This window comes from Thermobia domestica, chromosome 6, assembly GCF_964235325.1.
Source record: "Thermobia domestica chromosome 6, izTheDome1.hap1.1, whole genome shotgun sequence".
NCBI lineage: Eukaryota > Metazoa > Arthropoda > Insecta > Zygentoma > Lepismatidae > Thermobia > Thermobia domestica.
In genome coordinates, this window is record NC_137459.1 from 185869596 (window position 1) to 185883565 (window position 13970).

The following is a 13970-nucleotide window of genomic DNA, read 5'->3' on the forward strand; positions in this document are numbered from 1 at the left end:
ATACCTTTTCTTCGTGAGTCCCTTCGCCTCTTGCGTACCAACAAAATGAAAAAAAAAAATCTATTGCATATTTTGTTTAGCGACATGTCCATTCGCCTGAATACATAAATTAATTCTTTTCCAAAAATGTGTTACAGTTTTCAATAAAACGTTTCGTGGGATTTGTGCACATGCTAATCAACCTCGCTTCAACAGACTTTCTCTGGTTGTTGACTTCGTTCATGTACATTTGTCAAGTACCTCCACAGATAAAAGTCTGGTTACCGTGCACACCATAGTACTGGTCCGCTTTTTCCAGTCTATTTCCCATAGAATTGCGTGTTCAAATATTCCACTACTCTTCGCGCGAAGTGGGATCGCGCTGCATCTTACCGAATTCACATTCTATCTTGTCTATAAATCCACATTCTCAAGCGTATGTGGCAATTGATGTCTAAGGAATTCCAGAAAAATTCCCGTCACATTTCCATCGAAAAAGTGTGGACGAAACAGATAACCACTGACATGCCACACCACACATTAACACTCCAACGATGTTGGGCATCTACTGCCCTATGCTAGTGACATCTGAGATCTGAACAGTAGTGACAATTATACCTATGAGTTCGCAAGTATTTCGAAATGTAGTTTCGTCAGAAAACTTTTTTTTTTTTTTTTTTTTTTTTAATCCACTGACAAAACTCCGAACATTTAAACACGTTTACAGTAAGGGCTTCGGTTAAATTTATGTGATATGGACGATATTTCGGATTTTTCATGAGCTTAAGGGCAGTTGTTCTAGGTATTCCTATCTCCCTCTCTGTCTGATATTAATATGAGGACTGATGTAAATTGTTGCTAAACTGTTATCAGTCGGGCATCATCGTCGTAGTTGCGAGTTGACCTTTCATGTGTCAGACCACCTCACAGGGTCATAATTCAATATTTCGAATAACTGTGTTAAGTCGGTAACAGTCGATCTTAATATCAAATTTGATACCAAGTAGCAGCTTGACAATTTTTACGATTCACCCAAAATAAGTAGCATATCGACAATTTCGTTCGGAGTGTAATCATTCATAGTTCTCTTTATTTCAGACAATAATAGAAAGAATAACGGGAAAGCAAGCCATAATAATAATACGTAGAATAACACGAAACGTAAGTAAGAGGAAGTTTTCGTCAGAAATTTACATTTGTAGATAACATAAGTATTTATCTTTGCTTTAGGCAGATATTATGATGCTGAAAATGTATTTTATTTGACTCATTGAACAGGATTCGTCTGTAGAGTCTCAGTGTGAAGGCTGGAGGCAAAATGTGCTTGTGTATTTGTCTTGAGTCACAAGTGTCTGCTGAACTATTCAGAATGAAACAACGAAAGTTGTTGATACTGTATATGTGGATAACAACTACTACGAACGGTCTTGTATATATATATATATATATATATATATATTGGTACTGTGTTATTTAATAATTCATATAACATTGTTTTCTTTATGTTTATTGATTTAAAGTAAGTATGCAAGATGATTAGACGTTTGAAATGTTCAGTGAACGGGAATGAATTAATGTGAATTACATTTAAATAATTCTATGGCTCTTAGGTATCTAAGGCTCAGGCCAGGATAGGGGAGACAAGGATGTTGAAAGGCAGAATGTACCATTCCGCCACTAGCCTGGTGAGACTGAGGAAAAGCATAGTCCGGGTGGCTGGTCAGGAAAGGGTTCATGTCCACGCTCGACCTACCAAATGCCACCTGACAGGCAGGTACGCTAATGGAGATATCAAAAATCAGGTTAACTGAGTTAATGCAAATGTTGTCCACTGAAATTTCCAATTACCTTGTAGAAGTGATTCCAGCTATGAGCTTCAGTGAGAGAACGCAAATGCATACTCAATGCCTTGCTCACATTGTGTTAACTGAAAAATGAAAATGAAATCTTTGAGTTTCAGGTTCTATAGTTATATCGGCTAGACTAAAGGAGACGGTTGATGATGCGAAATGAATGAAATGGTGGAATGAAGAAAGCAGGAGGAAACGGGAGAACTCCACGGAAATTCACGCACAGGGTGTCTGTCCACCACGAATTTCACTTGGAACGAGCTGGATCGAACCAGGGACTCCACGCATCAGAGATAAACGCTCTAGCACTGAGCCATCGCGGCCCCATTGTGTTAACTGAGTGTCAATGGCGAAGCTTGCTGCCAAATTCAAATGGTTGTAACTTCCAAAAACTGAGTTGTTTGAACGCGTGTTTCGCGAAAGACTTGCGAAAAAGTTGCTATTTCTTCATATCAAATCTTACTCGGTAAGCTCCATTACTTGTGTAACAAAAGGTTTCAGACAAACCATACGTATTTCATTCCGGAGAACCCGAATCTGCAAAAAAGAAGTAGGAGTTGTCACTTGAAATTTCAATTACCCCCCACCCAATCCATTTATGGGGAGGAGGAGGAGCAATGTTGGCAAAAGTGCATTTTATCCTTTGAAATATGGAACTTTTCCTTTTGTTTTATGACGTATCGTTCTCGAGATATTTCAATGGAAAGATTAAAACAGGCCACACGGTGGACTATTTATCTTGATACGCCCTTGTAACTTTTTAACTAATGAATAGAAAATGCTAAAATTTTGTATCATGCAAATATCGGCAGAGGGACATTATTTGGCATACCCTATGATACCACAAGGTTAATAGTGTTTCAAACCCAACATTAAGTTGTATTTTTTCAAGTAACACTACTTTAGGTTATTACATATTTCAAATCTACACGTGAAACGAAAACAGGCAATACCATACTTGTCTCAAACTAAGGACGCTACAGTATCACAAATATCGGAAAACAACATTCTGAAATATTCTACAACAGTAATAACGCAAGTAAAACGGATGGGGTAATATATACCCAGAGAACCTTGTTGCTGAATGCTACGGTATCATATGACTGTTTCGAAAAATCTGTTTAGATAAGTATCAGTGAACCATGTACATGATATTCAATACACATAAAGATTATAATGCCGTTTACAGCGATTTGATACCTCAAACCATTCGGGAGATATGAAAAAAGAAATGGTAAAATTTTATTCACAGTAGAGCCACGAAAACGGCCTAATGTGGACCGAAGGGTGGCCGAATTTGTGAAAATGCCGAGTTATCGGGAATGGGATTTAAAAAAAGAATAAGTACGAGTATTTCCTCAGAAAATACAGTCCTGTACTTGTATGTATTGGTTGCCTGAGAATACAACAGAGAATTAGCTGCCCAATTACCCTTAAACAGAGAAGAAGTACGTACTTTATGAAGGCAAAGAGTCTAAAGTTAACGCGTGTCAAGTTTTCGGAACTCTGATCGGGTTATGGAGTGTCGAGTTTGCGGGACTCTACTCTACTGCTTAAAATGACGTATTCGTGAGAACTTTTTAAAGCAATTTTTGATTTACTTTGCTTCGCTAACATTACAACAATACTTTTAGGTAGGAGTAATTACGGTAAGTTCTCTGAATTACATAATTTTAAGCAGTGTTGCAAACTTTTCAGCATATCTCGTTATCGGTTTCAGATATTAAATTGCTCTAAATGGCATTGTCATCTTCACATCTACTGAAAACTATCTATGTAATCGAATGAGGTACTTACCTAAGGAATTTTTCGAAATAAAGGCCTATAAAAAGTTAAATTTTCAATCCCTTGTACCTTTATTTCTATTCATTCGAAATCCATCATGTCATGACCATAGTATTACACACTAAACTACTTTAGGTCTGCATTGTCATGTTATATAATTATAATAGGTATTCTGCCATTATTGGCAGGTCACTTACAGTACCTGAGAAGCTTCCATACTCCATGATCTTCCGCTAACCTCTTCGTCTCCACGTACGATTTTTCTGTTTTGATATCGTCCATCAATTGTACTCTACTTCGCCCCTTCCTCTTTTTTCTGTCACCATATCCTCTTGCACGTCCCTGATGATACACTTCCTTCTAGCTAAAGTTCCAACCAGTTTCTCTTCCTCTTCTTAATAATAATTTTAGATATTATTCCCCCAATATTTGTAACATTCTCTTATTCGTTTTCCGCTCGACCCAGCTAGTTCTCTCCATTCTTCTCCATACTCACATTTCAAAAGCTTATAGGGTTTTCCATTATTTTTGCGTATTGTCCATGTTTCTATCCATACAGTACAATATTTCACACAAAGCACTTTATAAGTCTCTTTCTCAACCCTTTATTCACGGTTTCACAAAATAGACTTTTCTTCCTTGTTTCGCCTTTATCATCCTCACATATTCATTTTCTACTTCAACATCTAGGCCACATGGTCTATCCCTACTCTCATTAAAGTCCTCTAACATATTCTTTCCATCTTCCTAAGATTCCACTTGTCTCGCTGCCTACCTTCCCATTCTTATTTCTTACTGCCATCGTAATACTCCCTTGTTACCTCCGAAGTTTCATAGATTTCACTTCCTTGTATATTTTTTCATATTTTCCCACTCTTTTTAATTCTTCTATGTCCTCATATTTTCTTCTGTAAAAGTCTTCCCTTGCTTTGTCTGCTTCCCTTCGTAATTCGTTGTTTAACTTCCTGTACATCACGACTTTTTATTCCTCTTTAGTCATGATGAAGGGTGATTTCGTCTATGTAATAAGATTTTTAAAAAATGATATACATCTTCAAGGAAAAAAATGCATCTGTTCTGTCTTCAGTAGGCGACAGGAACTTTACGGAAAGGAGAGAAGTTTCCTTATGATCTCGTGAAGGTATCCTTCATTCAATAAATTACTGTTATTACACATTAGATGGTTCGAAGGTTTGTATATCGAAAATCAATGACAGAAAACTGAGCATTTTTTCGAACGACCCAAGTAAAGTCCGAAGTAGTATGTTCGCTTCCCAGTTTTAGTAAAAAAACACCCGGACATTACGCGATGTATACGGTAAGTTTTAATTCTACATTATTTATCTTTTAATTTAAACCATTTTCTCTCTCCTCCACTTTGTTGTCTTGTTCTTGTACTTCCTGTACTTAATTAACATGTCCATGCGTCGAGGACGAGTCTGCGGTTCCACACAGTGTACTCATGGTCGCTTGAAGCAATCTTACAGTTCACCACATCCTTAAGCGGTTGTTCTGTAACATGTAGTCTACCTGTAAAACTGAAACCACTATTGTACGTGATAAGATTGACCTGTTTTTGATGTTATTCTAAGAACAAGTTCACCAAGATGCAAGTCCCGACTGTGAAATGATTTTCTTGCTTTTTTGATTAATGCTTCCATATCCAAATTCTTTGTTGACTACTACTTCATTCGTTTTAGCTCCTTATGTGCTTCCGACCTGAAGTGCCTCACTTTTTTCTTTACTTGCTCCGATGTAGATTATTTTGCATAAATCATTTCCTCTTGATCTTTTTTTTTTTTTTTTTTTTTTTTTTTTTTTTTTGCTTGGTATCTTTCACTCATGTTATGTCTAAAACAACAAAATAATAATAATAATAATATATATATATATATCACGCATTCACATAATTATAAATATGTCAGTATCAGTCAAAGTATATCATACCTGGTCGCTCGATTTTTGCTTTTCCTATTGGGATAGTGAAGTCTTTCGACATAGCTTCATCGGACATCTCATACGAATTTCCATACAAAATTTCATTTTCTAAACATACAACAGGATCAGGATCTCTAATGGCAGATTTTAATAGTCCTTTAGCGTCTTCCGATGTGTATGGCGAAACTACCTGTAATCACACGCTTTATTACCGTTCATTATTTCAAATTCAATTTGAAGGATTAATCAATTAAAAACATACATTAAACAAAACATAGAATTCTTAATATTTGTCTTTATTTTTACTGACATCATTATTTTGCAAGTTAATATTCTAACCAAGAATGTCTACATTAAATCAGAATAATATAGTTGTCAGTAAAAGTGTTTATTTACTTGATCCCTATTCTTTCGTCAATATGTTTGGAACAAATGGACCAAATTAACCCTTAACTAGTGTGGTACGAGTCAGATCGCTGTAACGAGTAAGACTTTGCATGAATAATTTTCATTGGGGTACGGGTTAGTATATTTTTCTAAAATTTGTATTATAATTTGCTATTAAATAAATACACACAAATGGCGAATAAACATTAAAAATGTGAATAAACATTAAAAAATGTTTTCACATTGTTCGTCTTCTATATTTAGTATGTTTAGCTTAAAAAAATGTTTGGATCATTTTGACCCGTACCACACCAGTTGCGCAGCATATACCCACCACACTAGTTAAGGGTTAAAAACAGTTTCCGATAATTTACACATAATTACTTACAAAAGTAACTATACGTCAAAGAAAATTGCATATAGATTTTTAGAGATCTATCTTTCCAAATTATTAGCAAAACATGTAAAGGGTAAATATACACTTCTATTGACAATTGTACTCGACTTTTTCAATACTTACGAAAATTTCAAGTCTTAACAACTTCTCACTCTCACAAACGTAATTCATTGAGTAAAGTTTGAAAATTCCACCGCATAAAAGGAACTTTTACTTCATCTTTTACAGAAGGCACTATACGTCTATGGAATACACTTATATTTGCTGTTGTCTAATGATCGTATTATTAAATGGTTAAGTGTGAGACGAAGCAAGGTGCATGAACTTAGACATTCACAGTAAGAGTTCAAAAAGAAACAAACAAAATTCTACAACGATAGGAAGTATATTTTATTGTGACTATAAAGTAGAAATAAAAGAAAAAAATATTTTTTAAAACATGCATCCTTCAAAAATTTAACAAATTGTACCGTAACAGAAAGCAATGCAAGAAATAATTCTGTTGTCGAAAAAAAAGCACTATTCAAAAAAATCTATTTATGCATGATTAAAAAGAAAAGCATGGGTAACACTCTCATATACAACAATTTATAAATTCTTCAAATCTAATGTAATATAACATTATTTTTATCACTATATAACTATAATGTACACAGTATTATAAATATACTGTAACTCTATATAACATTTCATAGTATGAAATAATATTCTCCACATATTACATGCTTTTACTGTATATAATTAATAATATAGAAAATATTAAATTTTAGTAGATATACAGTATCATATTATTGTCCTTATTTTATTATTGGTATACAAAATAATTTACAGATATGTCTCTTTAATATATATTGCATAATACTATTATAACATTCCTTTTGAGGTATATTTATATATAATGTTACATAAGTATTGAAAATTTTATAAATTGATTATATACGAGATTGTACGCCCCATGGTTTTCTTTTTTACTCATGCATAAATTGATTTTTTTAAACAGTGATTTTCTCGACAAAGAGTGCGTCCAGGTTTAGTCCCAATTTCATCTCTCCATGAATTTGCCCGAACGTGATTGCAATGTAATGTAATCTTTGAGTTTTGCCGGATAGGCTAAAGGAGACGGTGATGATGAGAAATGAATGAATGAAATGGTGAAAACCCATGCACACGGTGTTTGCCCACTACAAAGTTCACTTGGCGCGAGATGGGATAGAACCAGGGACCCCATGCAGCAGAGTGATTGCAATCGATAGCTTCCGATGCGTAGAACACGACTGTAAAGGAACCAGAATGGTCAGAGGCACCATTCCTGAGATATCGTGTTCCAAAAGTGTGGGATGCCACGAGATGGCGCCAGCATCGAGGTTGAGATCGACGTGGCACTTTAGTTTATGAAACTCAATCAGAAACAACCTCATTATCGGAAGCATTTTCAATGCAAAGAGAAACGTTGGACTATCGATGAACGGGCACAACAAACTCATACTTGTGGCCGAAAGGGAAGTACCAAATAATGGTGGCCATGTGTGAACAACATCCTACTGTACGTGCTCCAGACTCGCAACAACGAGCTTGATCAACGAGTATAATACGATACGGGGTTATATCTATGACCACTATAACGTGATAACTTCACACTTTATACAAATACCCTCGAGGCGTTAAGAGGCGATCTCGTAGCTGCGCCTCGATACTGGCGCCATCTCGTGGCATCCCACACTTTGGAACACGATAATGCAAGAATGGTGCATCTGACCACACTGGTTCCTTCAGAGTCGTGTTCTATGCATCAACGCTATCGCTTGCACTCAAGTTCGAGCAAATTCATGAGGAGATGAAATTGGGGCTAAAGGCTAATGCTTTGCTTGCCGCATTCTTTTACTTTTTGTTACGATTTGTACTGTTTTTATTTTTATAGTACAATTTGTTAAATTTCTAAAGAAGACATGTTTTTAAAAACATCTTATTTTATTTTATTTTCTACTTTTTAGTCATAATTGCATCATAAAGCTTTAAACATTAAATGCTGGAACGCTTGAGGTTTCTAATTACACCGTATTGTGGTGTTAGTGTCGTTAAACCCGAACGAAGACTAGGGGTGCGCATGAATTACAGCAATTTTTATTCGCTATGAATATAAAACATTTTTATGAATACAGAATATTATTTTTCCCCTCGACTTTGTGGACAATCTTGACTTCATTTTCCCCGATAACGTGCTGAGCTCAAAAAATAAAGCGGCAATTGATATGAAATATTAATATCAGTTAATATCTTAACAAGCGTTTCTCAAAGCAGCTCAAATTTCGGAATACTAGAAATGAAATGAAATGAAATCTAAGTTTTACGTCCCGCGGTTATGCCGGCTAGGCTAAAGAAGACGTTGATGATGAGAAACGAATGAAATGATGGAATGAAGAAAGTAAGAGGAAACGGGAGAACCCCGAGAAAACCCACGCACACGGTATTTGTCCACCACAAAGTTAACTTGGCGCGAGCTGGGATCGAACCGAGGACCCTATGCACCAGAGATGAACGCTCTACCACTGAGCCACCAGGGCCGCATTTCGAAGCACTGGAAGTTCATGTATTATTTCGATGCAATCTCCCCAAAATACGCAACTTGAATTTAGCTCTTTGTCTATTACGTAGTTAATATACATTGTATTTAATTACATCGTAAGAAGTCAAGGGCGAGTACTTTAAAAACTGCACTTGTAAGAAGTCGGTTGATAAAGAACATTTTTTTCTAATCTTTTTTAAGCCTTCACTTCCATCTGCCTTTACCATTTCATATGGTCTTATTGAATGGCAGACAAACTCATAATTCTCTCTCTACTTTATATATATATATATATATATATATATATATATATATTAAAGTTCGTATGATTTTCTCTCCTCTTTTTAATAATTAGCCTCAGTTAGGGTAGGGCGAGGCTTACTTTATTTTGTAGGGCATATGATACCTAATAAATTTTAAGTCATGCCCTACTTGTTCTTTCTGTTTCTTTCTTTATTGTTTAATTTATTTCTTTTTCTTGCAAAATCGAAGACATACAAAGATATGTACGATTATAGTGATGGTGCAATATTCTCCCCATACGTATAGTTTTCAACCTCATACAGTCTGTGATAGCAAACAAATTGTTGTAAATTATTCTGTTATTATTTTAAAACATGATTCTCCACGCACTTAATTTGGTAGCAAATTTGATTTATAGTAAAGCATTTTGACGTTTTACTTTCCTGAAATACCTAGTTCTTTTCCAAACTTTCTGGTTAAGCCCATAAACACCCCAAGTTAAAGCAACAATTCTACTATAACAATCTGCAACAGCATCTTTGCTGAACTAAACCCTTGAGTAGCTTTTTTGCGTAATTAATTGGGATACGTTGGACCAATAATTTCATAAAAGGTACAAGAAAAAAATACCAAACCGTGGTCACCAATTTTGGCTTTGTTTTCACTTGCAATGAACTCCTCCACACACCTACCAACTCTTCAAAACGGCATTTAGTTGATTTTTTGGCGCGGGGAATTTGCAGTGGGAGCTCATGTGGCTCAGATCCCACATCAAGTTGTAGGTCCACGTCTCATATAATCTCGTTGCTGAAAGGGACGATAAACTACAATCTAACCAACCCACATTTAGTTAAGTAAATCTGACTTTGGTTTAAAGAAATGCCTACCATTGTTTTTACGATATGCCAATTTAGATCTGCAAACAAAGCAACTTCTCAGTTGAATGTAATATGCCGATAGCACTGATTATTATTATTATTATTATTATTATTATTATTATTATTATTATTTTATCTTTGTTATAAGATATTTTCATATTTAATGAGTTCTTGAAGTTCATCGTACTTTCACGCTCTCAACCATAATGTATCTAGATATCATGTATGTTATACATAACATGCCAACTCCTAAGTACTTCAGCTTGCATAACGGAGTAAAAGTTTGCAGGATGAAACACTGTCCGTACAGTTCGTGTCCGTACGGTCCAACTAAACTTGTTCTTAGTTAAAAATATACAAACATATAAAAAATATATGAAAATACGACAAAATATTGTATTGTCAACTGACTTCTGTAGTTGAGCAGAATTTAATCTTTTATGAGGTCGGAAACAATTAAATCAAAGTTGCAAGATCTGAGAACATCCTCCAACCATTATAAGTTAAAGCAAAACATTTACAAATTAGTAATGTCACCCCTTTCCCACCCCAACCACAAAACTGTTCTCACCCCTATATCATTCGGGCCTTGAGATTATCATTATTCATCTTAGCGACACCGAAAAATATGGAATGGACACTAATATCAGTTGTTTTCGATTAGTTTTACATGCCAGCCATTCCCATTCTGACCCTCAATCCCATGCCGATGAGAGAGGAATTTGGACTTCAACGGCATCTGAGGTGTTGCTATTCATCTCAGCGAACCCGAAAATTACGGATTCGACATTAACAGAGGCCATTTAAGATTGTCTTTACATGTTATCCCTTTCCCCACTTCAGGGGGAGCTAGAGGTGTTTATCCCCACTAGTGGGTGATCTTAGACCTAAACGACATCGAGGGTGTCATTGTTCAACTTAGCGACACTGAGAACTATGGATTCGACACTAACATCGATCATTTTCAATTAGTTTTACATATCACCCCTTCTCATCTCATCCCTTGGTACTAGTAATGTCTTACCGCCACAGTATTTCTTTCTATATTTTGATAAGTGTACCAAATTTGGGAAATTTCCCAAGGCGTTCTAGAGTTATGCTAAAACATACACACTTACGTTTTATATATTTGGGTATATAATGCCCCGTTGACCCAGGCCCCTCTTAAAAGAAAAAAAAATCAAAAACAATGAGACACGTTTTCCTTTACTTTTAATGAAGAGTTCATATACTGAACTTCGTGTTGAGGGGCGTGTGAGATACTTAACTTTTCGCATGAATTATGAACCCTGCTCCCCATCTTTCTTAGAATACGCATTTTAATCAGAATAACATGATAAAAACTCATTTCGAGGTAGGTGATAACTATATCCAAGAAATCATTTAAATCGGTTCAGCCGTTTTCCCGTGATTCAATCACAAACCAGATCACTTGCATTTCTATATAATAGAATATTGTCCAAATCCATCTCCGTGCGGTTCAGCTAAAAATTATTCTTACTGTTAGTTAAAACTATATAAATATATGAAAATAGGTGAATGTACCAATGGAATATTGTATTGTCACTTGACTTCCATCGTTGTGCTAAATTTCATCATTGTGAGTTAAAGAACCATTGTAATAAATAAAAAATAAATACATTGCTGGTATCCGTTAAACACTCATGAGATTACATCTGATTATTTTAAGAATTCGTAGCAAATTGTTTTCTAGTCATCCCGTCTTTTTATAGTTGTTGTTTACACAGTTAGTAACAACTTTACCGCTACTAATGTTTACACAATTAATTAACACAGTACACAAGAATCAACTTAGTGTACAATGTATTCATTTACTTAACAAATGTTTGAAATTTTGTCACATTTACCACGTAAAGAGAATAACTGCTCACAAAAAAAAAAATATATATATATATATCATCAATGCTTTACTTTAAAATGTGTAATTACTTCCAAACAATCAAAATGTAAAAAATACTTCGCATATCTTAACATGTAGTAAATTGATTACCAGTAAAATATCTATACAAAAGCTGGTATTTTGTATACTCATTATTATGATCATAATAATGTTACCTCTGAAAAAAATATTAATAAAGACAAGGTTTCCGAACGAAAGTTTAAACTTTACAGTATCTATCTATTAAAATGCTACAATAGCAATTAAAATTGCCCGAGTTCCAACCTATAACTTTAGCTTTCAAATCTTTTATTTACGGTTATGTGTGATTTCACGTTTAACAGAGACAAACAGTTTAAGTATTTGTACTTTAAATAGTCTAAATTAGTTAACTATATTTTTTTCATAAAGTTTATGATATGAAATTAGTGTTCAAAACCTTTGTATTTTAATAAACCTTCTCCAAAATGAATGCAAATGAACTATGCTGCCATCTTTGGAGTTCTTTTAAACTATATGTTTCTGGAAATTTATATGTTTGTGGCCAACCCTTTCGACAATGAGATCTCGGAAACTATAGGCTCTAGAAAGATGACGTTTTCACTGATCGATTGCAAATTCTGCGTAGATTGTCCAGTTCTAATTGAATATTTAAAAAAGACATGGGCATTATTTCTTTATTACATTTTTAGGGTACACTGGAAGCGTTAAAATTAAAGCATCATATCCTGCGCGTTTTACATTCCAACACCACATTGTTGTATATTGGGGTTTTATATGTCTCAGGCGTATGTTTCATGGACAAATAATAATGAAGGAAGGATAAGCATTTCTCGAGTCTAAGATAAATCTTTATTTTTTGAGTGTTTTGCCCAATGAACACCATATATAACTGACATTATAATTAATTGTATATGTGATGTATTTGCTTATTACATACTGCATGCAAGAAGAAAGAAAACACTGGTCATACATGAATTAGAAACTCCAACCGGAAGTAGGCTAAATCTTGCAAACGGTGCGAGATATTGAGAAAAAATAATCGAAAAAATCTCCCCTTTATGATATCCCTTGCCGATTTTTTATCAAGACTTCTTTCACTTGTGTCTGTAAAGGGACATGTACATATGTTGTGAGGAATGAGAAGGAGATTTATGCTCATATGCGAATGATGCGCTGTATAGAGAGCGCAGGTTCAGCTAGTTATTTAGTAAATAATGTACATTGTATTAATATGGAAACAAAATTATATGATGCATACGAGTCTGGCGTGGAAATTCATAATCTATTTCCGGAGGGAACTCATGTGGTTCAAATCCCAACTTAAGCTATAGGTCTATGCCTCATACGGCTTCGGTGCTCCAAACGAAAACAAAAAACGAAGTCAGCACTAACATTTCTCATACAACTGCTGACTCTACTTTTGTTTAAATACTTCTAATTCATTTCTAGAACAGAATTACCAACATGAAAGAAACAAGACAAGACTTTTTCTAACGAAAATCCTATTAGCATCTTAATCGCTTTGAATTAATGTAAACTGTTAAACTGGAAAATCTATAAATATAATGCGACTTCATGTTATTATTTTTGGTTCATATCAACATCTTTTGCTTTGGACATGGATCAAATAGAGAACAATCTATTCCTGAATCTACAAATATGCTTTTTTCTTGAAATCCAAGTTTTGTAATTTCTTGCAAAATGACACATATATAAACACATAACTGAAATAATATGAATCCGACACCTAAGCAATAATCTTTTTTTCGAAAATATGGATTATATCCAAAGACTGTTTACAATACGATAGCTCACTTTTGTTTCGTACAGTCAGATCCATAATTTCCATAATATAATCTATTGTGTCAATAATTTCACAATACACACACAAACTTGCATGCAACGCAATGAGAATATGATTTTCTTTAAGGAAGAGTACTAAATTCTCAGTGATCAATTTATACAAACAATATTAAAGAGGAAAAAAAAAACTGTAACTTTACTATATCCTTTAAATGTTATCAACTATGGCGACTTTTAATCTTCG

The 13970-nt window shown here is 34.5% G+C and overlaps 1 protein-coding gene across 2 annotated transcripts in view; it reads right to left on the minus strand.

The window, feature by feature from the left end:
* LOC145688358 (pyruvate dehydrogenase E1 component subunit beta, mitochondrial-like) overlaps positions 1-13970 on the minus strand; it is a 224927-nt gene that overhangs the window by 169497 nt on the left and 41460 nt on the right. For both annotated transcript variants that reach the window (XM_081762507.1, XM_081762506.1), the window contains exon 6: positions 5562-5742. In XM_081762507.1, the coding sequence (XP_081618633.1) occupies positions 5562-5742 (181 nt within the window). The remainder of the gene's footprint in view (positions 1-5561; positions 5743-13970) is intronic.